The sequence below is a fragment of the Vipera ursinii genome, assembly GCF_947247035.1.
Source record: "Vipera ursinii genome assembly, chromosome: 9".
Lineage (NCBI taxonomy): Eukaryota > Metazoa > Chordata > Lepidosauria > Squamata > Viperidae > Vipera > Vipera ursinii.
In genome coordinates, this window is record NC_139523.1 from 10,591,499 (window position 1) to 10,617,175 (window position 25,677).

The 25,677-nt window shown below is 43.3% G+C and overlaps 1 protein-coding gene across 3 annotated transcripts in view; it reads right to left on the reverse strand.

The window, feature by feature from the left end:
- Window positions 1–3,093: 3,093 nt before the first annotated feature.
- RUNX3 (RUNX family transcription factor 3) overlaps window positions 3,094–25,677 on the reverse strand; it is a gene marked incomplete at its 3' end in the record, with an annotated part of 235,263 nt that continues 212,679 nt past the window's right edge. For all 3 annotated transcript variants that reach the window (XM_083369776.1, XM_083369777.1, XM_083369775.1), the window contains one exon: window positions 3,094–3,617. In XM_083369776.1, coding sequence (XP_083225902.1) covers window positions 3,094–3,617 — 524 coding nt within the window. The remainder of the gene's footprint in view (window positions 3,618–25,677) is intronic.

Sequence of the window (25,677 nt, forward strand, 5' to 3'; positions counted from 1 at the left end):
GCCGTCCTATTTCATGAAAGTAGCAAATTGGGGTCTGAGCCGCAGTGTGTCAATCTCAGCAGAATGCCCAAAGGGGGCTTTTTGCCTTGCATGGATGGGTAAGAGGATCTGGGCAAGGTTACCAAGTGTCATCCTTACATTAGTATCCTGATGTCTGTGAGACAAAAAAAGGGGGGGCTTGGAAACGAGGCCCTTTTTAGCTCTCTCTCCATCTCACTAGGACTGGTGGAGACCAGCCACCATTGCTTGCACACTCTGAAGTAGTCAGGGGTAGGGACGTGGACCATGGGACACTTGGTTAGCACCAAAAACTTCCTTCCACATTCAAAAACTAGACAACTGTTATTGCTTGAATAAGTGCAAAAAGAGCTACGGCCCAACCAGGAATCCCGTCCTTGTTTAGCTCTGCTCACTTATAGACAAGGCTGTTTTGTATCAACTCAGACCGTGATCGCTTTGCTTCTGTCTGCTGCTCTGACTAATGATTCTTCCAGCATGCTCAACTTGGTCCCCTGAATTAAAATGTTTTCTTGGACCGAAACCATACATTCACCAGATGACCTGGATTCACACAGCCACAAAACCCCTAATCAAGATGAACACAGCTTAGCGAATGTTACAAAGGCAGCTACTAATTTTTAACATGAAGCAGGAGAACTTAAAGTGAGATCTCCTTTGCTAGAGGCCTTCCAACATTAGCTGGATGGTTGTCTTCACGGGTGGCCTCATGGGTTTTGCACTAAGCAGGGGTTAGACTATCCCACTTCCAACTTTAAGACACTATGATTCAGTGTTTGGGCAAATCGCCCCCGTGCATATACAGGTAGTCCTCGACTTACGACTGCAATTGAGCCCAGAACTTATGTTGCTAAGTGAGAAATTTGTTGAGTTTTGCCGCATTTTACGACTTTTCTCGCCACGTTTGTTAAGTGAATCACTGCAGTCGTTCAGTTAGTAACACGGTCGTTAAGGGAATCTGGCTTCCTCCATTGACTTTGCTTGTCATACGGTTGCCAAAGGGGATCACATGACATGGCAACCGTGTCGTAAATATGAACCAGATGCCAAGCATCCAAATGTAAATCACGTGACCACGGGGATGCTGCAAACGGTCTTAAATGTGAAAAATGATAATAAGTCACTTTTTCAGTGCGGTTGTAACTTCAAACAGTCACCCAATGAACTGTTGTAAGTCGAGGACTATCTCTAAATAGGTAACTTTCTCAATGTTATCTGGGATACCGTCTAGCTCACCTTAGGTGGAGAAGGCAAAAGGCTGGACTTGGGACAATCAGAACATATTGTATGCTCTGCTCCTAAAGTATTAGTCGTCCATGAGCCGTTGGTTTGAAAGGGCCCAGTGTTACAAAACTGATGGGGAACTTTTCTGCTGGTCAAGAAACTCGGGCCAGTTTCGATTCCTAACCACAAGGAATAGATCAAGACATCTACATCCTTTATAGGTTAAAAGGAGTAGCGCAAAGGATCATGCAAACACACTTACTTTGATTTGAGAACCAACTAATTTCTGGAATTTCACGTTAATAGAACAAATTAACCCCAATGGGTTGTGTTCACCCAACATGTGAAGCTGTGCATACAACCCTTCCCAAAAGCAATGCCCGCTCCGGCAAATCAAGATTAAAATATTCTAACTCTCTGCATTGTGCAATTTGAAGCTGCTAGATTTGTAAGTGACCTAGTTAAGCTGGTTGTGTGAATCCATGACTGAGTTAGTAGAAGATTTTTTTTCTTCCTTAAGAGCAGCTTTTGATAGGACTAACTAGCTTTCTCCCTGCTGGGCAGTTCTTCTCTCCCAGGCCTTTTGTGGAAGAGTCCCCCAATATTTATCTCAGCTGGATGAGACTTACTTTCTCAGCAAGAAGCAGATTTATGGCTTCTTGATTGGAGAAGCACCTATCAATTGGTCACAAATTCGTAAGTAGCTAGAAAGAGATGGAAAGAAAGGATTCACGTGCCATCTCTGGGGCAGATGACCATCAGCATTCCAGCTTGTTGGCTCCTGAAGGGGATATTGTACCTTTCTCTGCTTATGACTTCTCATCTGGCCATCTGGGATATCAGAGTGAGGGTTTAAAAAGCCAGCTCAACATCTTAATGGGAAAAAGTGGGACATCCAAAATGCTTCAGGTCAAATTCAGAAAGAGAATTCTGACCCAAGTCCCAGGGCAGAAAATCACAGGTGTATATATATATTTTTTTTCATGGGAATGAAATAACAGAATCTTTTCACGTGTTCTGTATAGCATCTGTTGGATTCCCATTTTGGTCGCCAAACTTTGTCTTCTGCCCTGGTTTTTGTTTTTTGCTCTTAGCTCCTCTTAGAGAGGAGAAAGTGTGCAGTGCAAAAGAGGAAAACATTCTGATCCTAACTTCAGTCTGACCTGGATTCACAGACCTCTGCCATCAGCTCCATTATTTGAGGGACTAATATCAAGAACCTTTGATCCAGCGTGCATCCATGCATCCATCCATTCATTTGAAACACTGCTTGGCCTCTGAGATGATCGCTAAGCATAGCCTTCACTAAACATCTCTGGATGTGTTGGATTACACCTCCCACAATCTCCAAATGGGCTGGGGATACTGGAAGGTATTATCTGACCTATCTGGGAGGCACCAAGTTGGAAAGGCTGAACCAGAGCTTTTTGTGTTTGGCCATTTTGCTACAACCCAGTAGAGTATTTCTTTTCTACCCATTCTTTTGTCTGTTCTGGACACAACAGACAGTCTTTCGTGGCCTAGAGCCACCAAGGTGTGTGCAGGTAACAACTCCAAGTAGTCCCAATCCACCTGGATGCCCCAAGATGGGGGGAGGCTGTCACAGACCATTTGTTGAGAAGAACCCGTGAAGATTGGTTTCGAAATGAATCCCAATTCATGCTATCGCTAGCCTTCCTGTGCTTGTTTCATTTCTTATGATCGATGTTTTGGACAAGAACGATCTCAGTTGGGATGCCAACGCCACTTTGGGGATGGAGTGGACAGGATCACCAGTGGCAGCTCTTTTTGGTTCTTCTCTCCTATGAACCACCAATCTGTGAAGAACATGGCTTGGCCTTCAGTCCTTTTTCAATATGGTCTCCAGACGGCTTCGTCCATTCTCCCAGTTGTTGTCATGGTTGTCGGGGAGTTGCTGTGGCTCCCGTCTGCTTCCACACCATCAGCCTGACTGGTGAGACTGGGATTGATCAAGTTGTTTCCTGCTGTGGCACTCGGGCAAGAGGGCAGCATCCGAGTTGGCGAGCGCTCTCCCCCTGCCACCATGGAGAACTGGTACGACCCGGAGGATGCACCATAGTACAAGTGGTAGGGGGAGGGATTGGTCTGGAAAGGTCCACTCTGGTTTTGGGTGGAGCTGGGGTACGGTGGGGGAAGGTAGGTGTGGTGGAACCTAGTGGCTGTTGGCATGCTGGTCATACTGAGGCCACCGATTCCTGTAGCGGATGGTGTCGCTGTGTAAGGGAAGGCCGCAGGCATGGCGCCAGGGTAATGCATTCTTGGGTCTGGAAACCGGCTCTCGGTCAGGCCTGGTAGAGCAGAGAAGGAGCGATCAAACTGTCGTGGGTCAGAGAAGGGGCTGAGTTCAGAGGTACCTAAATTTTGGAAAGAGAGAAGAGGAGAAGCTGTTATTTTGGATTTCTTTTGCAGCAAATCGCCTCTGTTTCAGGGAACAAGGAACAGCAGCACTAAGTCTGCAATGCAGTGAGGTTTAAATGGCTGGTTTAAATAGCTGGGTGAGTTAAAGATCTAGAGCAGAGATCTCCAAATTTGGCACCTGTAAGACTTGTGGATTTCAACTCCCAGAATTCCCCAGCCAGCAGGAAAACAGGGTAACATCTAGTAAGAACTAATACTTAGAATGAGAAAAAAAGAGGAAGAAAGAAAGATGTATAAGGGCAGAAAACAAACAAAAAAATATGGAGAAGTGACTTCTGATTTTCTTTTACAGCAGTTGTAAGTATGAATATAAACTAACTGCTTACTCTAGGGCAGGGGTAGGCAACCTCGGCTCTTTTATGACTCATGGACTTCAACTCCCAGAATTCCTGAGCCAGCTATTTTTCTACAATCTATTATATTTATTCCAATAAGCAAAACCATAATAGCAACTTCATTTTTCTTGTTTCCCGCAAAAAGTCAGTAAGAGGTTTTCAGTCATCGTTAAACTTAGACAACGTCTTAGCTCTAATAAAGCAGTCAACCTGGCCATCTCAGCAAATTCTATTATCTTCCCATCCATTGTGGGTAAGCTTGAACTTTTCCACAAATCTTGATCCTTTTTAATTTGATGGGAGACACTTGGGAAGCTTTATATGGTAACATGGGGACCTGAAGACTTGGAGAGACTTAAAGCTTCTGTTTTCTCCCTTAAGATCCCACTCCTTGTCTCAAAAAGGGGGGGGGGAGTAATTTGATCACCAAGAGAAGAGAAGTTGGGATTGTGAGGGGTTTTAATTTTCAGCAATGTTCAAAGCATTCATGATGCTCCTTCGATTCCTCCAGTGCCAACAATGACCTCCATATTTTTGCCCAACCCACTTCGAAGATGTTTCGGGGGCTGCAAAATGGGGCTGGGATCTGTGAACTGCAGATTATGGACTCAGATTTCAGAGGACAAAGTGATTCCGTGTTTGTTAGAATGGCTTCCAGAGACAGTTTGCTCTCAATTGTTTGATGTTGGGCTGATCTTCGGTGGTTTGATCAGGTATGGATTTGGGGGACGGTCAGAGCTGTGTTGGCAGCCCCCTTTTGTGAGCAGACAGAGTAAATATTTTGAAAAGCAAGCAGAGATTGAGATGGGCATCACTCAACAAATCACTACAAATACAAATTCTGGCTTGGCCTGCCTGCTGGTCAAACCCACCCATAACTGTGGGGTGGAGGATTTGCTGCAATAGGTTAACTTCTCCCCCAGATTTGTGCCAGTCCAGTATAAACCAGAAACCTGACTGTTTAGCTATTCTCCAGGGCTGCGTAGCACACAGACAACACAGCAGTGAATCCTAAAACTCACCAGCCCATCTGCTTTGGCACACACAAAGGGGGAGACATGGAGGAAGTCTGCAGACCCCGCCAGGTCTGGGTGGTCTGTTTGTACTGAGGAAAGCTTGAGGGATGGAGCTGATAAACACACAATTGAAAGCGTGCTTGCTGTGGGTCATGTTATTTCTAGGGTAGGGGTTTTTTTGACTCAGAGAAACTGCGAAAGGAAAAATGAATGAGGAAAACGAAGCCTCTTTCTTCTGGACAATGCTGTTTCCTTGGCAAGAGAGGAGAAACAGCTTGACTAATTTTGGCATTTCCTCCCAAACCTCCAGGAGTGCCGGAGGTGCTGGCATCTGTAGGACGGGTGGGTCAAAACTAGCAAGATAGTGGAAGGAGCATCATTTGAAAAAAAACAACAACCCAGCAGGTTTAACCCTCTCTGTGGACACCACTGTGTTTTACCTACTTTAGCTGAGAAGATGGTGAGATCAAGGCATCCTGTTTAATTTCAACTACAGCTAATCCTCAACTTAAAGTTGGAGCCAGCATTTCCAGTGCTAAGCAATGTGGCTGTTAAGTGAATCACATCTGTTTTCATGACCTTTTTTGTCACGGTTGTTAAGCGAATTATTGCAACTGTTAAGTGAGTCATATTGCTGTTATTAACCAAATCCAGATTTCCCCGTTGACTTTGCTTATTGAAGACAATTCGGAAGTTGGCAACTAATGATCACGTGATCCCAGGATGCGGCAGCCACACTAAATGCATGCCGGTTGCCAAACGCCTGAAGTCTGATCATGTGACCATGGATACGCTGTAGTAACAGTTGTAGTTGCAAGGACCAGCTGTAAGTCACTTTTTTTTTCAGTGCCCTTGTAATTTTGAACAGTCACTAAACAAATGGTTGTAAGTCAAGGACCAGTGGTGGGATCCAGCCGGTTTGCACCACTTTGGCAGAACCGGTAGCTAATTTTTTGTTGCCCAGGCCCAGAATAGACTTCCGGAAGTTTCATCTACACAGAGTACCGGTTGTTCGCCTGTCTGAATCCCACCACTGTCAAGGACTACTTGTAATAGTGGATCCCAAAGCATCCCATAATGGATCCCAAATGTATTTTTAAAATATGTTTGTGGATGGGGATAACTGCTAAGCTTGTAAGCCGCCCTGAGTCTTCGGAGAAGGGCGGGATATAAATGGAATTAAAATAAAAAAAATAAAAAAGTAACGGGTAGCTGGTTCCTCCAAATTTATCCAGGTAAATTCTGAAAATCCTTTCCAGTTAGGCTGAAGGGTTAATCCCTCAAAGGAACTGCAAAATGCAACTGACCCTAGTTTCTTCTCCCCTTGATTTTGCTTCTTCTCTCATTCTATGACGCTCTCCACCATTGACATTGCAATTTTCCAAATCAGTCCAAGATCTGGACTTGTTTTATAAATTGTACTGGGAGTTTCAACACTGTTCATCAATTTACGTCATTAATCCCAGCCACTTCCAGCTAGACATTAAAGACAACAGACCAACTCGCTGGCTAGATACAAGGAATTTTCCAATATTTCCATGTAAAGGAAATATCTTAAGTAAGCTACGAAATAAATAATCCAGATCCAAGATGTTTTGTTTTGTTTTGTCTGCAATTAGAGATGCTTGGAATGAAATTAAAGGTTTTCTACGCATTCTATCATTCTACTAAAGACTCTTTCTTAAACCTTAACCCATTTTTCCCCCTTTCTTCTTTCACTTCCATGGTAGGCAGAAAATGAGATTTAACCAATTATTTGGAGACATTTGGAAATCCAGCTATGGATCTGAAGAAAATTACTTCTTGTTTGGCCCTTGGGTCTTTTAAAACTATTTTTTAAAGCAAAAATGAAAAAAAAAAGAAAGAAAGAAAGGACGCTTGGGAAGAAACTCTTAATGTGTTGCGCCCAACACGTCCCAACAATTATTTTCCTCAGAGGCAAAAAAGCATCGCTTCTTATCTCAGGCACACGGGCAACCCTTCACCTGGATCCAAGCCGACGGTATAATTTTTTTCCCCATATACCCTGAAAACATTCCTTTCCTGGAGCAGCAATGTCAGACTGAAAGTTTTCTAGCTAAGCTGCCCACTTTGGCTTTCCTAGCTGTGACCAAGTCTCTCTCTTGGGCTACTCTGTCTTGCTCCAGCCCAGAGGCCGCCTGAGAATTTGCCCTGATTCGCTCACGTTCTGGCTGGATCGTGCCAGCGTCTTCTAGCTGACGCTGGCTGGGAGAACTTCGGAAGATGAATATCTTGAAATAAACGGCAGGCAGGCGCCATGCGCTACTCAGCCTCTCAAATGGAGTGAAGGGGAGGGCTTACCTGCCTTCATTATGTTTCACGTGGCCATAAATAATATTCCATAAAGAGCAAATTGAAACGAAAAGCTCAGTGCTTAGGGCACATTTCCCCTTTTCTCGTCCTCCCTAACGCATTCCCCAAAAGTTTCTGCAGAGGCCAGATTTTACGGGTTGGAGCTTGCCAGGCTTGGCAAAGGGCTGCCCATTGAGAATATAAAAGCAACAGTCGAAATGCGCTAATTACTAGCAGCTTGCAAAGCATAACAAAACAATGAGAGGCGAGTTATGCTAAATGCCAAATGTACACCTCTCTCCTCTATAGTTTGTTTTTTTTTTAAAAAAAAAAAAGGGAAATGGGGCTCCAAGCAACTCTCTTTCTTAGAATTGCCAAAGTTCTTAATTCTTTGCTCTTTTTCAAGGTGAGCCGTTTACAAATTAGAGCGTAGCCTGATTTCACTGCTTGTGAAAATTTTCCACACAGTCGCCTAGTTCTCCAATTTGTTATCTTTGCAGGTCTGTAAAGCAAAGGAAAGCTGAAGTAAGATTGTAAAATCACCATGTTTCACACACAAGTACTCCACTGAATGACCAGGTTGCTGGTCCCTAAACACTAAACCTGTATCACTGTTGTTGAACTAGCCACACAACAAACTGGGTTCATACAAATGTTGACTTTGGCAGCTTCTATGGTGGCTGCTATGATTTGCTTTATAATGCCTTGGTAGGACCACACTTGGAATACTGCATCCAGTTTTGGTCACCATGATGTAAAAAAGATGTTGAGACTCTAGAAAGAGTGCAGAGAAGAGCAGCAAAGATGATTAGGGGACTGGAGGCTAAAAGAACAGTTGCTGAAATCGGGTATGTTTAGTTTAGTGAAGAGAAGAGAAGAGAACAGAAGGACGAGGGATCACATGATAGCAGTCTTCCAATATTTGAGGGGCTACCACAAAGAATAGGGGGGGTCAAGCTATTCTCCAAAGCACCTGAAGACAGGACAAGAAGCAACAGATGGAAACTCATCAAGGAGAGAAGCAACCTAGCACTAAGAAGAAATTTCCTAACAGCGTGAACAATTAAACAATGGAACAACTTGCCTCCAGAAGTTGTGGGTGCTCCATCAATGGAGGCTTTCAAGAAGAGATTGGACAGCCATCTGTCCAAAATGGTATGGCGTCTCTTGCTTGAACAAGGGGTTGCACTAGAAGACCTCCAAGGTCCCTTCCAATTCTGTTATTTATTATTTTGAACTAGATCCTCCAGGCTGCAAAAAAGTGCTTCTGATTCTATTACGCCGTTGCAGATGCCATCTTGACTATTTTGATACCCTGCTGTGGATGCTGCTGGGCTATGCATAATACAGCAGGCAGTCCAAGCCAGGCCATTACACTAAGTCATACAAGGAGTAGTCCTTGACTTATGACCATAACTGAGCCTGGTATTCTAGTCATAAGTTGAGTCACCACGTGACTGGCCTCGATTTTATAGTGGCTTTTACAACAGTCGCTAAGTGAGTCATCTTGGCTTGAAAAGCTTTCAAGCTCCCACAGTCTTCAGCGGAATCGTAGAAGTTTCGTTTCTCCATCTAACCCACTTGAAAGTAACACCTTCCCCCCCCACCCCTTACTCTAAAGGCAAGTTGAAATGCAGAGGCTCGTAGCTGCCAAAGTTTCATGCTTGACACATGGTAGTTAGATATTTTGGAATTCAACTCCTCATTGACCACAGGGATGGTAGGAGTTGCCAGATAAGGAAGCCCAAAATATCTAAAAGTCAGCAGGCATTCTACCTTTGCATAGACAGGAGACAGTAAGATGGAACCAGGGTTTACCTTGGCATGTCTATCGCACCCAGAGCCTTAGGGAGCTGTATTAGCCTGCCTCAGATCTATTCTCTTTGTTCTGTTTATAAAAATTCACATAATTCAGGACTCAGAGGGGCTACGTTGCAAAGAATGACCAGAGATATATGCCATGTTTTAAATGCTTATCCAATTTTTTAAAAAAATCTGAACAAGGAGCTAAACGCATCGATTTTATGATTTATTTATTTATTTATTTATTGCCAAAAGCAGAACATTGTCCTGTGAGTTTTCTATTCATTTTTGGCGGTGTCTTTGACAACTACATGGTTGCAGAAAACCTAGCTTTGTTTTTTTGGCAAAGTTTTTGAGAAGGGGTTTGACATTACCTCCTTCCTAGGGCTGAGACAAGGATTGGCTCAAGGTCACCCAACTGGCTTTGTGCCTAAGGTGGAACTAGAACTCACAGTTGCCCAGTGTCTCTAGCCTGATGCCTTAACTACTTCTCTAAATTGGCTCTCAAGAGGGTTCTGCACCCATCATAGGAGCCCTGGTGGCGCAGTGGTTAGAATGGACTATTGCAGGCTAACTCTGCCCACAACCAAGAGTTCAATCCTGACCAGCTCAAGTTTGATTCAGCTTTCCGTTCTTCCAAGGTCAGTAAAATGAGGACTCAGATTGTTGGGGGCAATATGCTGACACTGTAAACTGCCCAGAGAGGGCTGTAAAGCACAATGGGGCAGTATATGTTTAAGTGCTATTGCTATTGTTATCACAATTTTGTTTGGTTTCATTTTTAAGATGATTTTAATGGAAAGGGGGGGAAGGGAAAAGGAGAGAGAGAGAGAGAGAGAGAGGGAGAGAGAGAGAGAGAGAGAGGTATGCATGCTGTAAAGAGTGCTGGCTACCAGCATCCCTTTTCTTTCCAAGAATGCAACGGAGCCCAAAATCTTGCACAAATGGAAAAATTTGCTTGGTTTTGCCATATCTGCCAACATTTCAGAATTAGAAATGAGGGTCATGAATATTGTCAAATGCTTTGTCCGGCACGACACACACATGCTTTTGTTCCTCTTTCCCCAGCTCCTTCACAGGCAGACCCCCCACCCATATATGTAAAAAAAAAAAGTATTTGAATCCACATTTGTGACCACCACCTTGATTTTGTTGACATTCCTGTCCTCCTTCCCCCTACAGATAACTCTGTCCTAAAAGAAATGGTCTTATAGGTCCCACCGAGAAGACAACTAAATATGGTTTGTTTATATTTATTTCGTTATGTTTATAATAGGGGCGAGAACCCTTTATAGCCCAATTCTCGGGAAGGCTGCCATTCAGATTCTGATAATTCAAGCGGATAAACTTAAATTCCCGCCCCCACAAAAAAAAGTAAGGGCTATTGTTCCATACACCTTTCTCTATATGGATTTCAACTTCCAGAATTCCTCAGTCAGTTATTCATGGCTGGCTGGGGAATTCTGGGAGTTGAAGTCCACAAGTCTTAAAGTGGTCAACTTTGGAGAGTCCTCCTCAGAAGCAAACGAGACCGATAGAGTGCACCTCTTCAAGGCTGTTTGCCGGGAATAAGCAGGGACATGTTTTTTTTTAAATAGTCATCCCAATGCACGCTTGTTCAGAAATGAGCCCTTAGATTCAGCATGGCATATTTCAAGCAAGACACTTAATAGCACTCGTTTAATGACTGAAGTTTGAATGATTCTGAAAAAACGTATGACTTATGACCTGTTCTCACGCTTACAACCGATGCAGCATTCCCACAGCCACATGGTCAGAATTTGGGCAGTTGGCAACCAGCCTGTATTTAGTGTCCTGGTGTGTGTGTGTGTGTGTGTGTGTGTGTGTGTGTGTGTGACAGGATTGGTCTTTGCACCTTTCCTCGCTGGCTGCTGATAAGCAAAGCCTTGGTGGAGCAGTGGGCTAATGCCTCCTTAAGTAACACTAGCTGCCTGCAATTAGTGCAGGTTCGCATCCCACCAGGCTCAAGGTTGACTCATCCTTCCATCCTTCCGAGGTAGGTAAAATGAGGACCCAGATTGTTGGGGGCAATTAAGCTGACTTTGTAATAATGCCGCTTGGGGTGTGTGTGAAAGCCCTAATAAGCAGGCATATACATAGAATGAAGGCTACTGCTAAGCTTGTAAGCCGCCCTGAGTCTTCGGAGAAGGGCGGGATATAAATGTAATAAAAATAAAATAAAAATAAATAAATAAAGTCAATGGGAGAAGCCAGATTTGCTTAACAAGCATGTGATTCACTTCATGACCACAGCAAAAAAAAAGGTTGTAAAATTGGGCATGTCCCACTTAACAACTGGCTCACTTAGTGATGAAAGTCCTGGTCTCAATTGTGGTGGTAAGTCGAGGACTACCTGTAGAAGATTTTAGTTTTCTCTACAGCAGGCAAACTCGCGATGTCACATGACGTCGTGTGACGTATCGGAGCTTTTTCTCCATTGCCGGCAATGGGGTGGGCGCGGTTTCGTCGCGACGCGTCCGGCCTGCGGGCCGGCAGTTTGACACCCCTGCTCTACAGGGAATATCAGTATGAAAGGATTATGACTGACTGTAGGGAGCGGTGCTCATCTACGTTTCAAGGCCACTGAGCCATGTCTCCGAAGTCATTTCCCCGGCCACATGGCCAGCAGGACATCACGGAGTGCTGTTACCTTCCCACCAAAGTGGTACCCATTTATCTACTCGCATTTGCAAGCCCTTCAACTGCTAGGATGGCAGGAGCTGGGCCAAGGGCGGGAGCGCACCCCATCCCATGGGGTTGTCGACCCGTATATGTATAAAGGGGGTCGACTAGCCCTGCATCTTAACTGCTGAGCCATCACACCACTACATATGTCCTTTGTGTCTGAGGTTATACCAGATATATATGTTATAACCTCCTCTCTCCCTCTCCCTCTCCCTCTCCCTCCCTCCCTCTTTCTCCCTCCCTCCCCAGTTCCCTCTCTCCTTCTTTCTATAGAACGTTTGGAGAAATTACCATTTGCACAGCACAGTCCTATCAAGTGTCTTTCTGGATGCGTTCCACTGAATGCCGTGGGGTTTACTCCTAGGTAAGAGATTAGTAGAGCTCCCTCCCTCCTTAAACGTAATTAAACAGCAAAGCAGAATCTGATCTCCCTGACTGTGTCTGCAACTTCTTTAGAAAGACAAACAAAAAAGAAAAAAAAAGAAACCCTTCACATCTCCTCATCATCTGACCATGGGCTAATAATATATAAACAAGATATTATCAGGAAGAAAACATAATTTGTTCCTCGTGTTGCGTGCATCGGGACTTAAAAAAAGAAAGAAAAAAAACAACAACAACGGCTCAGCTCATTCATAAAGGTTTTGGCCGATGCTCAACCAAGCGAAAGGAGAGCATAGGCAATCCTCTGTTGTAATTGCGATTGGCAAAGGTTCTTAATTTACCCGAACAGGTTGCCGTTGCCTTGATTGGCTACAAAACGATGCTGCAATGCTCCCAGCTACCCTGGGAAGATAACGATTCCATTGATTAAAATTAAAATGGGCATCAAATCAGCAAATCCAGACAAAGCCCACGGAAGGGAAACGAGCAAAGGGAAAACAAGCAAGCAAAATCTAGAAAGAACAGCTTGAAGTTGTTCCATCTACGTTGACAGAATCCAGATGTTTGGGACTAGAGATTTTACTAGGGGGATTGCTGTGGGATTGCCCTTTGGAAAAAAAAATGAAGTGGAAATCCTGGGAAACTGGTGAGCATTGGTGGATATAAAGGGAGTCCTTGACTTACAACAGTTCAGTTAATGATGGTTCGAAGTTACAACAGCAGTGAAAAAAGTGACATGATCATTTTTCACACTTACGACCATTGCAGCATCCCCATGGTCACGTGATTTACATTTGGACAACAGAATAACAGACTTGAAAAGGAGCTTGGAGGTCTTCTAGTCCAGGGCTTTTCAACCAGTGGTACGGGTACCACCTGTGGTACATTGGCACCTGGCAGGTGGTACGCAACCATCCTAGAAAAGTGGTAGCGGGGGAGGGGAATGAGCTGAACCGGTGGCAGCACCGCACAAGCCTGAGCGAGAGATGGCTGGAGCTGCAGGGCTGTCAGGGCTCAGCGGAAGTGCCAGGATTAGCGCCAGGATCCAGCTGGAGCTTGGCGCTGATCCCGGCACTTCTGCTGAGCCCAGAAGAAGCGCCGATCAGCTGGAATGTTGCAGCATCTCCAGGGTCTTGTGATTTACATTCAGATGCTTGGCAACTGATTCATATTTATGACAGTCACAGTGTCCCAGAGTCATGTGAAGTGACCAAAACCTGCTGCAACCACCCAGCAGACAGGGGGGAAATAAAAACTAAACACCCCCCCCACCCCACCCCAGCTGCCAATGCTCAACAGAAATGCTCACAACAATGAAAACCTTGGACAGGAGGAAGAGCGCCACTGGGCAGGCAGGCAGGCAGGCAGGTGTCTTGCTCGGCTGTGGCTTGGGGGGCACTTTTTTCAGTGCCATTGTAACTTCAAACAGTCACTAAGCGAACTGTTGTAACTCGAGGACTACCTGTACTTCATCACTTTTTTTCCTTTTTTTTGTGATCATCATGTTTTTGACACCTTGCTAGGTGACTGGTGGTACTCAGATGTTGCCATATCTTAAAAGTGGTACAATGGGTGAAAAGGTTGAAAAGCCCTGGCCTAGTCCAATACCCTATGCCAGGGGTAGGCAATCTTGGCTCTTTTATGACTCATGGACTTCAACTCCCAGAATTCCTGAGCCAGCTTGACAATTGGTTCATATCTATGACAGTTGCAGTGTCCCAGGGTCATGTGATCACCTTTAGCAAGCAAAGTAATGGGGAAGCCAGATTCACTTAACAACTAATATTATAATAATAATAATAATAATAATAATAATAATAATAATAATAATAACAACAACAACAACAACAACAACAACAACAACAACAACAACAATAAAAAGTTGGAAGGGACCTTGGAGGTCATCTAGTCCAACCCCCTGCTCAGGCAGGAAACCCTATACCATTTCGGACAAATGGCTGTCCAGTCTCTTCTTAAAAACTTCCAGTGTTGGAGTCACTGTGTGACTAACTGAACAACTGCAGTGATTCACATGAAGAAACCGTGCCCACCCCATTGCTGGCAATGGGGGAAAAGCTCCGATATGTCGTGCAATGTCATGTGACGTCGCGAGTTTGACATGTCTGCACTAAGGCAAGAAAAGTTGTAAAATGGAGCAAAACTCAAATTTCTCACTTAGCAACATAAATGTTGGGCTCAATTGTGGTCATAAGTTTAGAACTACCTGTACTGTGGTCATTTCCATTCTGGTGACTTAAAGACATCTTCTAGAGTTATCCATCTGTTGTTATTTAAGAATAACAGGAATGACGACAAATATCATTTCAACAATGGTTGGGTGATGTTATGAAGATGTTCTAAAACAAGTCATTAATGGGGAAAGATGCATTTCTTTCCCTCTCTGGACTATAATTATGGCAGGAGGAGTCCATTCTATACTGAAATGGGCTTTGGGTTAGCAGAGCTTTACTATGGTACAGGTAGTCCTCGACTTACGACCACAATTGAACCCAAAAATTCTGTTGCTAAGCGAGACAGTTGTTAAGTGACTTTTGCCCTGCTTTAGGACCTTTCTTGCCCCTGTTGTTAAGTGAATCACTGCAGGTCTTCAGTTAGTAACGCAGCTGTTAAGTCAACCTAGCTTCCCCATTGACTTGGCTTATCAGAAGTTCGCCAAACTTGATCACATGACTCTGGGACACTGCGACCGTCATAATTATGAGCCAGTTGCCAAGCATCCGAATTGTGACCACGGAGATTCTGCAAGAGCCATAAGTGTGAAAAAAACAGTCATAAGTCACTTTTTTCAGTGCCGTCGTATCTTCGAATGATCACTACATGAATGGCTGTAAGTCAAGGACTACCTTTATGGAAGTCATAAGAAGGACCCACCTCTTCCAGGCACGAAGTTATTCCAGACTTTGAAAGGGAGACTAGAGTGACTTTGACCAAAAGTGGGCAAAGCTGGAAGTCTGAACAGGGCAGAACTACAAAAAGCTGGGTTTTATTTTCATTTGCCTATAACCTACAGTTTATATATTTCCTCTGCATTCTAATAGCTTTCCTCTTATTGTTACATCAAAAAAGGAGAGTTTGACAGAAACTAAACTTTTCCAGCACATGATAGACTGGACTCCAATTTGGGGTAGAGTTACATGTGAGTTGAATCTCATCTGTTTTCAAGCCAATGATTTAGTATGGAACAACGATCAGACCAAACTATGGGACTGATTTGATTTTGTAAATCAATTTTCAAATCAATTTCCCGCATGAGCCAAACCCCTTCCAAGTACTCTGACTGACTCAAACACGTCTGACAGTGTGATTTGCTCTGAATTGTTGGTCCAGACTGAAAAGCTGGTTTGATCCAGAGAGTTGAATGGATGGCTTTAGAGGGTAGAATCTCCAAATCAAATCTTTTCATAGCTATCCTTTCCAGTTCATTGTTCTTTGTCTCTCTGTGGACAACCAGATGCCTCTTAGAAGACCAATACAAGGCAGGAAAGAAGCAACCCATTTCAGGGATGATATCCAGATTGACATGGTCCATTTCAGATGGTGCCTTGAATCTTAAAAACATATGAAGAACAGTTGCAGGAACTGGGTCTGTCTAGTTTAATGAAAAAAAGGACTAGGGGTGACATGATAGCAGAGTTCCAATATTTGAGGGGTTTATACAAAGAACAGGGGGCCAACCTATTCTCCAAACCACCAGAAGGCAGAACAAGAAACAGTGGCTGGAAACTAATCAAGGAGAGAAGCAATCCAGAACTAAGTAGAAATTTCCTGACAGTGAGAACAATCAACCAGTAGAACAACCAGTTGTGTGTGTTCCAACACTGGAGGCTTTTAAGAAGGGACTGGACAATCATTTGTCTAAAGTGGTATAGGGTTTCCTGTTTGAGCAGGGGGTTGGAGTAGAAGACCTCCAAGATCCCTTCCAACTTTATTATTCTGTTATGATCTGTTGCCTGATGCCACTTTTTCACTCTTCATGGTGGCCCTTGCTGAAGGGTAAAATCTCTTTGCAGCTACTATTTTTCCGGTTTTTCATTCCATATGCAGCTGGAGATGACCATTTCTCTTCCATCCTGCCCCATCCTCCTAACCCAACCTAAACCATGAGCAAAATCTACCAGTTCAATCATAACAGGTTTTTTTTTAAAAAAAGCCACAGACGTTTATTGCTTCCTTCTGAAAAATTTACTATGGCCCGATTTATATTTTTGGATTTTGCGCATTCCTGTATTTCTTTCTTGGCAATTTGGAGGGCAAGTATTTGGCTTGTCTTGCTGCCAATCAAAATATTTGAAGGAAATGTTTATTTTCTTCTGGAAATCGCACCAGCTGCTGCTTTAACTGAATACACTCATTTAGAAGTAAGAATTTAGCCATTGTGAGAGCAAGTATGGCACCCGCTGCGTTTTTGACCCAATCTATCAACGGAAATGGCAACACTTTGGATCAGGGAGCTGGGAAGTGAGGAATGCGTGTTGAACAGAGGTCACTGCCCTGGCTACTATCATGTCAATGCTTTGGGGGCTGCCCATTCTCAGCAGCACCAAGCAGGAATTCTGCATTGCACTACTTTCCAAACTGCTTCGTCCTTTTTAAATAAAAGGTTGCCATTATTTTATTTCACAAAAGCACAAGCAACCCTATGCTGGATTGGATCATGGCCTATCTAGTCTAGCAGTCTGTTCTCACTGTGGCCAACTGACTGGTCAAGGAGGCACGCTAGTCTCCCCACCGATGGTCATCAAAGCTAACAGCCTTTTTCTTTGGAGAAAATGTAGTTCTTATGTTGACCACATTTGGGGCTGGTGAGAAGACCTGGAAATTGGCACCAGAGTTTCCCATTCACAAAATACAGTGGTTGTCACAGTGGATGAGGCCAGTTTCAAAACATTTATATTATCAAAAGATAAGCAGGTGAGGTTACTCCCCACCAACTGTAGAGATGGTCTGCCAACCCGTGAGTTCCCATGATGGTGCTTCCAAAAGAATTATGGGAATTGTTGAACTGGCTATGCTACAGGGTCCTTGGTATTCTCTGAACTTGGTTGTTTCCTTGCAGAAATTTCATAACCCAAACTAGGTAGCTTCATCAGTGCACTGGTGATGTTAGTTAGTTTGGTAATAATATGTCTGCAAGAAAACTACCAAGCTCAGAGAGCACCAAGGACTTCATAGTTCAATCCTGAGCACCAAATATTCTCTACTATGGGTATACTATCAGTGCAATTTCCATTATTTATTATATATTAGTGTTCTCAGTAAGTTTTATTATTGGAGTTCAATATCTTCAAATATACACATTTGGGCAATGCACAATTGGCCACCTGGAAATACCATAGCAGAGAGGCTATCTGGGCCATGGACCTCCATGTTTTGCAGTTCTAGAGCAACAACCAAGATGCATAACTGGATTGCACACATGAGCAATCAGAAGCAACCACACTGGCATCAAGGAACACAGACAATATTTTAGCAGCCCCCTTTAGTTTCCAGAGGGAAATTACCTATGTTCCTTATAAGCTCCCCTTGTTCCTTTCTCAGATAGAAATATTTGTGCAAAACCCCCAAAATATTCATCCATGAGACAATGAGGCAGATCAGAGCCAGCCATTCATACATTCCTAAAATCGCTGTCTGCTTTTCTGGACTAAGTTACACTGACTGACAGATAAACAGGAGAGAGATTTAACACCCGTACATAAATGTTTATGCTGACTTCCCCTCTTCTTTTCCTTCTGGTTTTTTTCCCCTCCCAAAGCCCTTGTGTTCTCTGTTTTCTATAACCTTCCTCCAGGATAAATCTCACTTCCCACCCCAGATGCAATCTTCAATTGATTAAACACAATCATTTAAAAATATTTCACCTGATTAATCAGCTCGTTGTTTAAATAAAGATGGCTTTTAATCAAAGTGTTTACAAAAATTACAGACAACACTTTGTACAGGATAAGACTCTTTCGTCTTTCTCAAGCAGCAAGTCTTTCAAAGCCTTCCCTTTTTCTGCTTCTTTCAATTTTTGTTTTGTGTCTATTATGTTGTCCGCCTGTGGGCAGGGATTAGCTTGATCTTTTAATATCCACGCAGCACTCGGAACATTGTAGAGACTTTGTAAATAATCACAGCAATAATAACACATCTGAAAATAGTCTAAACTTTAGTTAATATTCCAAAATTGTGTTTGATTGCCTGACTCATAAGCTGCCCATTTGAAATAATTAAAATAATGCCTGCTTACTTCAGAACTCCTATTCCCCACACATACAGTCATCAAGAATTGTTGTGATCAGGATGGGCATGTATATTTCATTCAAAAAAGAGAGCAAGGGAGAGCAAAAGGGTGGAGGAGGCTTTAGATTTGCATAAATTGGGCATCCACTAATTTACCAGTGATCCAATATCTAAGGGCTGCCACAAAGAAGTGGGGTGTGGAGCTATTCTCCAAAGCACCTGCATAAGAAGCAATGAATGGAAAGTAATCAAGGAGAGAATGAAGCTAGAATTAAGGGGAAATTTCCTGACAGAATAATTGATCAGTGGAACGACTTGCCTCCAGAGTTTGTAGGTGCTCCATCACTGGAGGTTTTTAACGGAGAGATTGGATAGCCATTTGTCTGATATAGTATAGGGCCATGGGGCGAACCTATGGCACACATGCCACAGGTGGCACGCAGAGCCCTCTCTGTGGGCATGCATGCTGTTGCCCCAGTTCTAGGCCTTCAGCTGAGTTTTATAAAACCTTTTTGCTTTAGGCCTCCACCATGTGGGGAAAAAAAAGGTTCAATCAATTTCAACTTCTGGGGGGGGGGGAAGATCTTGCAAAGTTGGAATTGATTGATTGAACTTTTTAGTCCCACCCATTCTGCCATTACCACCATAGCCACACCTACCCAATGGGCCACACCCACCCAGCACTCGACGATACATAAGTGGGTTTTGGGTTGCAGTTTGGGCACTCTAAAAGGTTTGCCATCACTGGTATAGGGTCACCTGCTTGAGCAAGGGGTTGGACTAGAAAACCACCAAGGTCTCTGCCAACTTTGTAATTCTGGTACCTACCCAGACCAACCTTTGTAAATCGGCACTAGCATGTAAAATTGAAAGAAAAGTGACTCATCTGATTTCAGCACCTGAAATCAACTGACCTATGCACCTGTAATCAGTTGATGTATGTCCACCTGCCTGCTCAATCTGTTGGCCAGATGTGAAGTCTAGATCCCCACCTGGTGCCGTATTTTTTTGATTTTCTGAGTATTCATGCTCCTGTGACCCTTTTGCAAATGAACAGATCCTGACAACCACAGCATTCAAAATTCCAGATGTGCTTATAGGTCTGAAAACTGGAGAGGAACTCTTGAAAGGCCAATAGCCCTTCTGGTGTTATGCTTGGAGTGGGATTGCCCTTTAGCCCAGAGGTCTTCAAGCTTGGCAACTTTAAGACTTGTGGACTTCAACTCCAAGGAATTCCCTCAGCCATCCATGCTGGCAAGTCTTAAAGTTGCCAAGTTTGGACACCCCCTACACTAGGCCATCTTTCCTATGCTTTCAGGGAAAGCATGTGATGAAAGCAAGGATGCACAGCCACTAAGGGGAAGCTTTGCCAGTTTGCAAGAGGCCAACCAACATTGCATTTTGAAATCTGCTTTACCAGCAGGGCTCCCCAACTGTAGTGAAGCTTCCCTTGTGCCTGGAGGGAAGAAGGAAATGGAAGAAGAATCAACAAGAATCAGCACTCTTAGGACAACTTGCACATTTTTCTCAATAACCCAGTGGAGATTTCCAATGAACGGCCCAGCAGTTAAAACCATCAGTCTGTCACTTCTGCTCCCAGGATTGGATGGCAACCCCAACTCCGTTAGTGGAAGGGAAGGAAATCTGTTGAACCGAAATACGAAATACGGTGTTAAGGCTAGCTCTGCGCACTTCCCGTGCTGAGGAATACCCTTGCAAGCTCAGGTTTTCAAGTGTCACGCCTGCTGTAGTTAAACAGCAGAACCCAATGTTGAAGGGGGAAGGAATCTGTCTGAGACAACCTCAAAGATTGCAGAAACACAAAAATACACAAAGGCTTTTTAGAAGGAATGAAAAACGTGACACGTGGAAAATCAAAAATAGCTGGATGAGGCCTCAGGCTATTCATTGGTTGCAGAATGCCATTTGATTTGGGGGAGAAAAGTAAAGTTGAAAATTAACGTAAGACTGGAAAATGGATCTGAATGTTTTAGTCCAAGCAACAGAGCAGCAGAGCAGAGTGGCTAAGGTAGCTGGATTAAGGCTGGAAAGGCCTACATTCAAACCTATCGTCAGCAGAGTCTCAACAGAAAGGTGAGTCAGCTCAACCACCGTTACAAAGTTGTTGTTGTAGGAAAAAACAAATTAGTGCTAGGAGTGCCATTTAAGTGCTTGGAGGAAAGCTAGGATATAAATCTATCAAGCAAAACAAAACAGTTGGACTCTTGTCCTTCTCATTGCCTCTTAAGCTAAATGCTGTCCCTGCCTCTTAGCTTCTTACAACACACGTAGCCCCACTTAGTAACCCTAGTTGGGACCAACAACTCCATTGCTAAGCCAAGTGAACATTAAGCACCCCACTTAGTGGCAGCAGTTCTGGCAGTCCTGGTTGTCATTGTTCAGAGACTCTCCCACGGCTGTAAAACAAGACACCATGCAATTGCAACTTGAGACCTCCTGCCAGCTTCCTCACTGACTTTGCTTGTTGGAAACCAGTTGGGAAGGTCACAACTGGCAATCGCGGGAGCAATAGATGATGCAATTACCCACGATGGTTGCCAAGCACCCGGATCACCATCATGTGATCACAGGGAGGCTGTAATGGTTGTAAGTGCGAGGACCAGTCGCTTTTTCCAGTACCAGTGTAACTCTGGATAGTTAAATGCTAAGCGAATGGTTGTTAGGCGAAAACTCCCTGTATTCTTTTCCCCGCAACAGAAATCTCCTTTAATGCCACCATTTTCTCAGGAACTTTGAGAACTGATTTAAAATTTCTCTCAGTTATGCTTCTGAACCCACTTTGCTGTTGGAGGAGGTGCTTTCTCCTCCGCATCCTAATAGCAACATTCAGTACAGGTAGTCCTCAACTTACAACAGCTCGTTTAGTGACCGTTCAAAGTTACAACAGCACGGAAAAAAAGTGACTTATGACCGTTTTTCACACTGATGACTATTGCAGGATCCCCCAGGGTCACAGGATCAAAATGCTTAACCACCGACTCATGCTTATGGCGGTTGCAGTGTCCTGGGGTTACGTGATCCCCTTTTGCGACCTCCTGACAAGCAAAGTCAATGGGGGAGCCAGATTCATTTAACAACCAGGTAAAAAAAAGCTTATCAACTGCAGTGATTCACTTAACAACTTAGGCAAGAATGGTCGTAAAAGGCGACAAAACCCGCTGAATGAATGTCTCACTGAATGACAGAAAATTTGGGCTCAGTTGTGGTTGTACGTTGAGGACTCCCTGTAGGGTTTCCCAATCTGAAAGAACTCACATCACCTCTTGATGTAAGTTGGAACAGAAGTATGGGAAGCTGCAGGTGACTCAAGAGATGGGTATGCAATGAAATGAGATCTCCGCGTTCATTCTTGGCCATCTTAGCATTACATCAGGGCAAGCGCAACACAATCTGCCCTTAAGAAGGTCACTGAGATTCTCTTCTCCTTGGGAAGAAATTTCAGTGCAAATTCTTTTGCATCAACACGGAAGGAGAATTGGGGGAAAAAATGAAGACAGAAAAGTGTTTCTCTACTGCTCTGCTTTAAAGTAGGCCCTGGTTTCATCTTTTTAGCCAACGATGAATTTTATGTGATTACCCAACTGGGTAAAATAGCACTGAAGATGTTACCTGGTTGGGAAATGAAAGGCCTGCAAGAAATCAACCATGCTCCGAAAACACCGAGGATCTTATGGTCTTATTTTGTATTTCCTACAGCAATAAGACAGCTTTCAAAATCTTGTGTACATCAATGGGCTACTGAACAAGAAATACAAAGGAGAGGAGAAATGAAACCAAGGAGATCATCTAGGCTCCATCCATTCTCTGGAAGGAGGAACTGTGACCCTGAAAGAAAAGTCACTTTCCCTTCATTAATACCAGCTTGCTTTGGAAAACTCTTTTGCAGCTGCCAAATTAAGCAGATGGGGGAAATCCTTTTAGAGGTTGAAGAGAGAATTTTGCAAAAGCCAGATCCAGGCAGTGACTTTGGCAGAAAGGAATGCACGAAGACCACCTATCCGCTTCCAAACAAGAGAGGCAGTGTAATACCAGAAAAGAAGATGTTTCCTTTGACCATTCTACACACCAAGGTAAAAATGGAAAAACGCTGCTATGATTTAAATAGAAAGGCAATCCACCTCTGGGCAGTCGGTGATCAAGTGATTTAACACGCATGTCTTTCACTACACTGTCTCAGTACTAAGAGTTTAGGGTCTACTGGAGGAATCCTAGTGTAACTTATGAATGGTTCTTTAATCCTTAAATTTAGATAGGAAAACATGCTCAGTGCAAGATGTATTCAGGTGGAGGATTGTCAATGTAATTGCATGATAACCTTTAATTACTGTGGGAGGAGGGGATCATCTCCACTCTTAATCTCTACATCAGTGTTTATCAATCTTGGAAACTTGACGGTATGTGGCCTTCCACTTCCAGAATTCTGAAATTCTGGGAATTGAAACCCCCACATCTTCAAGCTGGCAAGGCTGAGAAACATTACTCTACATATTGCAGCATGCCTTATTCTGCAGAAAACCTACATACCGAATTTTGAAGTTCCGTAGCATGGAACTTTTGAAGCTAAGAATGCATGTGTAGGAGCCTGCTTGCATTTTAGAGAAAGCAAATCAGTTTTGGATGAAGTGAATCAGTGGAGAACAGTGGGGAAGCCAGGAAAAATGTACCCATTTGTCCTTTTAACCAAGAAATATATCCCTGGGGAAAAGCCTCATTGTACAACATGGACGTTTTGCTGATGGTGCCCCTAAAGTGGGAGTTTTCCAAGCTGCAAAGAGGCATTGGTCATTTAATAGGTTATTATGGACATTAGCAGTTGGGGAACATATAACATGTGCATGCCTTTGAGATTTCCTGGTTGCAAAGACAAAATCGTGGTGTTTGCATGATTACATCATTGCATTTATGTATCACCATTTTGGCTGCATCAATGCAGCTGAATCCAGATGCTACTTTGTCCAATGCCTCAGGAGTTCTTCTGAAGCAGTGCTTTGGAGCATGTGGGACACCAATGTAGCACTGATTTGTCAAATTGTCTGCAGTCATCATCCGTCTCTGGAAAAGATACAGCTGCTTTAAAGAGCTGTAGATAAGTGAAGCACCTGCCCCATTGTCTGCAAGGTGTCACCGAAAAAATCAAAATGGTGGGCATAGTATACAGAAAAAAACAAGAGGATCTTTGGTCACATTGTGGTATGGTCATCATCTTGACTTTTTGACCATACCCTGCAGATTTTCCTGGTGCCATTAAAACACTTGTTCTCTTTACATGATTCCTCTCATGCTTAACTCTCATAAATGATAACATATACACACGCGCACACACATTTTACTCTTCTATGAAGCTGTAGATAGGTTAGTATAAAGGCAAAGCTACTAAGATTGTTGCGTGGTCTTCCCAGGCAGAGACCAATGCTATTGAATTATTGTTTAAAGAAATTGTAATCATGATTTTTGAAACCTGTTGCTGATTATTGTATAAATGTTACTAGTATTTTTCCAAAGCATAACTGCTTTCTTCAAAATGAAATAAGCCATTTCTGCTGCATCTGAGAGCGATCCAGCTCATTCTGCTAAATGGATCCTGAATCCTGAGGTTCCCCTCCATTGCACATATCTTGACAGAGGACACCCCACAAATGACCCACAAAAATCCAACAATGGATCCGGTTGGGCTTTTCATTCATTGCAACTTTGACGTATCCTTGCATCTGGCAAGGTGTGCTACCCATATAGATAACTGTGGAGGGAGACAGAAGGAAAATGAGAAGGAGGGAAGAGAAGGAGAATGCAGAGTAAAGGAGCATATTTGGATCCATGCTAGCATAAACTTTTCAAACTTAACAAACACTTCCTGACAGTTAGAACAATTAACCAGTGGAATGACCTGCCTCCAGAAGCTGTGAATGCTCCAACACTGGAAGTTTTTAAGAAGAGACTGGACAGGGTTTCCTGGAGGTTTTGAAGAAAAGATTTGTCTGAATTGGTATAGGATCTCCTGTTTGAGCAGGGGGTTTGACTAGATGACTTCCAAGGTCCCTTCCAACTTTTTTTTTTAAAAAAATATTATTATTATTATTATTATTATTATTATTATTATTATTATTATTATTATTATTATTATTATTATTATTATTGCTACTACTACTACTACTACTATTACTATTACTTTAACTTAAAATATAGCTTCTTCCTCTATCTTCTGCACATTTTTGACCTTAATCATTTATTGTTATAGATAATGCTTGTTTTATGACTGCCTCATACAGTGACTGTTTGCACTCACACCTGTGATGAAAAAGTAAATTTGCAACCAATCCTGTAGGAGATGACCAGGCTGAACTAGAGGGTGGAGTCAAATACATTATCAGTTTGGCATCTGATTCAGAATAACAGAGTTGGAAGGGACCTTGGAGGTCTTCTAGTCAAATCCCCTGCTCAAGCAGGAGATCCTATACCAATTCAGACAAATGTTTTCTTCAAAACCTCCAGTGTTGGTGCAATGTCAATAGGCAAGTCATTCCACTGATTAATTGTTCTAACTGTCATGAAATTTCTCCTTAGTTCTAGGCTGGATCTCTCCTTGATGCTCCATAAGAGACATAAGTGCAGTCCCCTCCCCCCAAAGTCCATTGATTCTTATCTGTCGCCAATTTTGTAGTACAGAATCAGTAGATCAGATTTTTCTGAATAGGTAGCATGAAATAAACTTAAAGTACTGTTCAACTCTATCCTGGCTTCTGATTTCTTGCATCTGATACTCCTCTCATTACCTACGTTTCGACGTCTGTAAAGCTGAAGCAAAATGGTGGTTTCATTTACTGCTTGCTTGACGAGTGAATGGCCACTCCCAGTTCTGGTAGCTAAATGAGGACGACCTACTTGAAAGCAGTGTTTCTCAATCTTGGCATTTTCAAAATTTGTGGACTTCAACTACCAGAATTCGCCAGCCTTCATATCAAGCCGCGTGCTGTGCCACATCAGAGGGAACAAATGCTGCCCAGCAATGCACATAGATATAAAGGTAAAGGTAAAGGTTCCCCCGCACATGCATGCTAGTCGTTTCCGACTCTAGGGCCGGTGCTCATCTCCGTTTCAAAGCCGAAGAGCCAGCGCTTGTCCGAGGACGTCTCCGTGGTCATGTGGCTGGCATGACTAGACGGCAAAGGCGCACG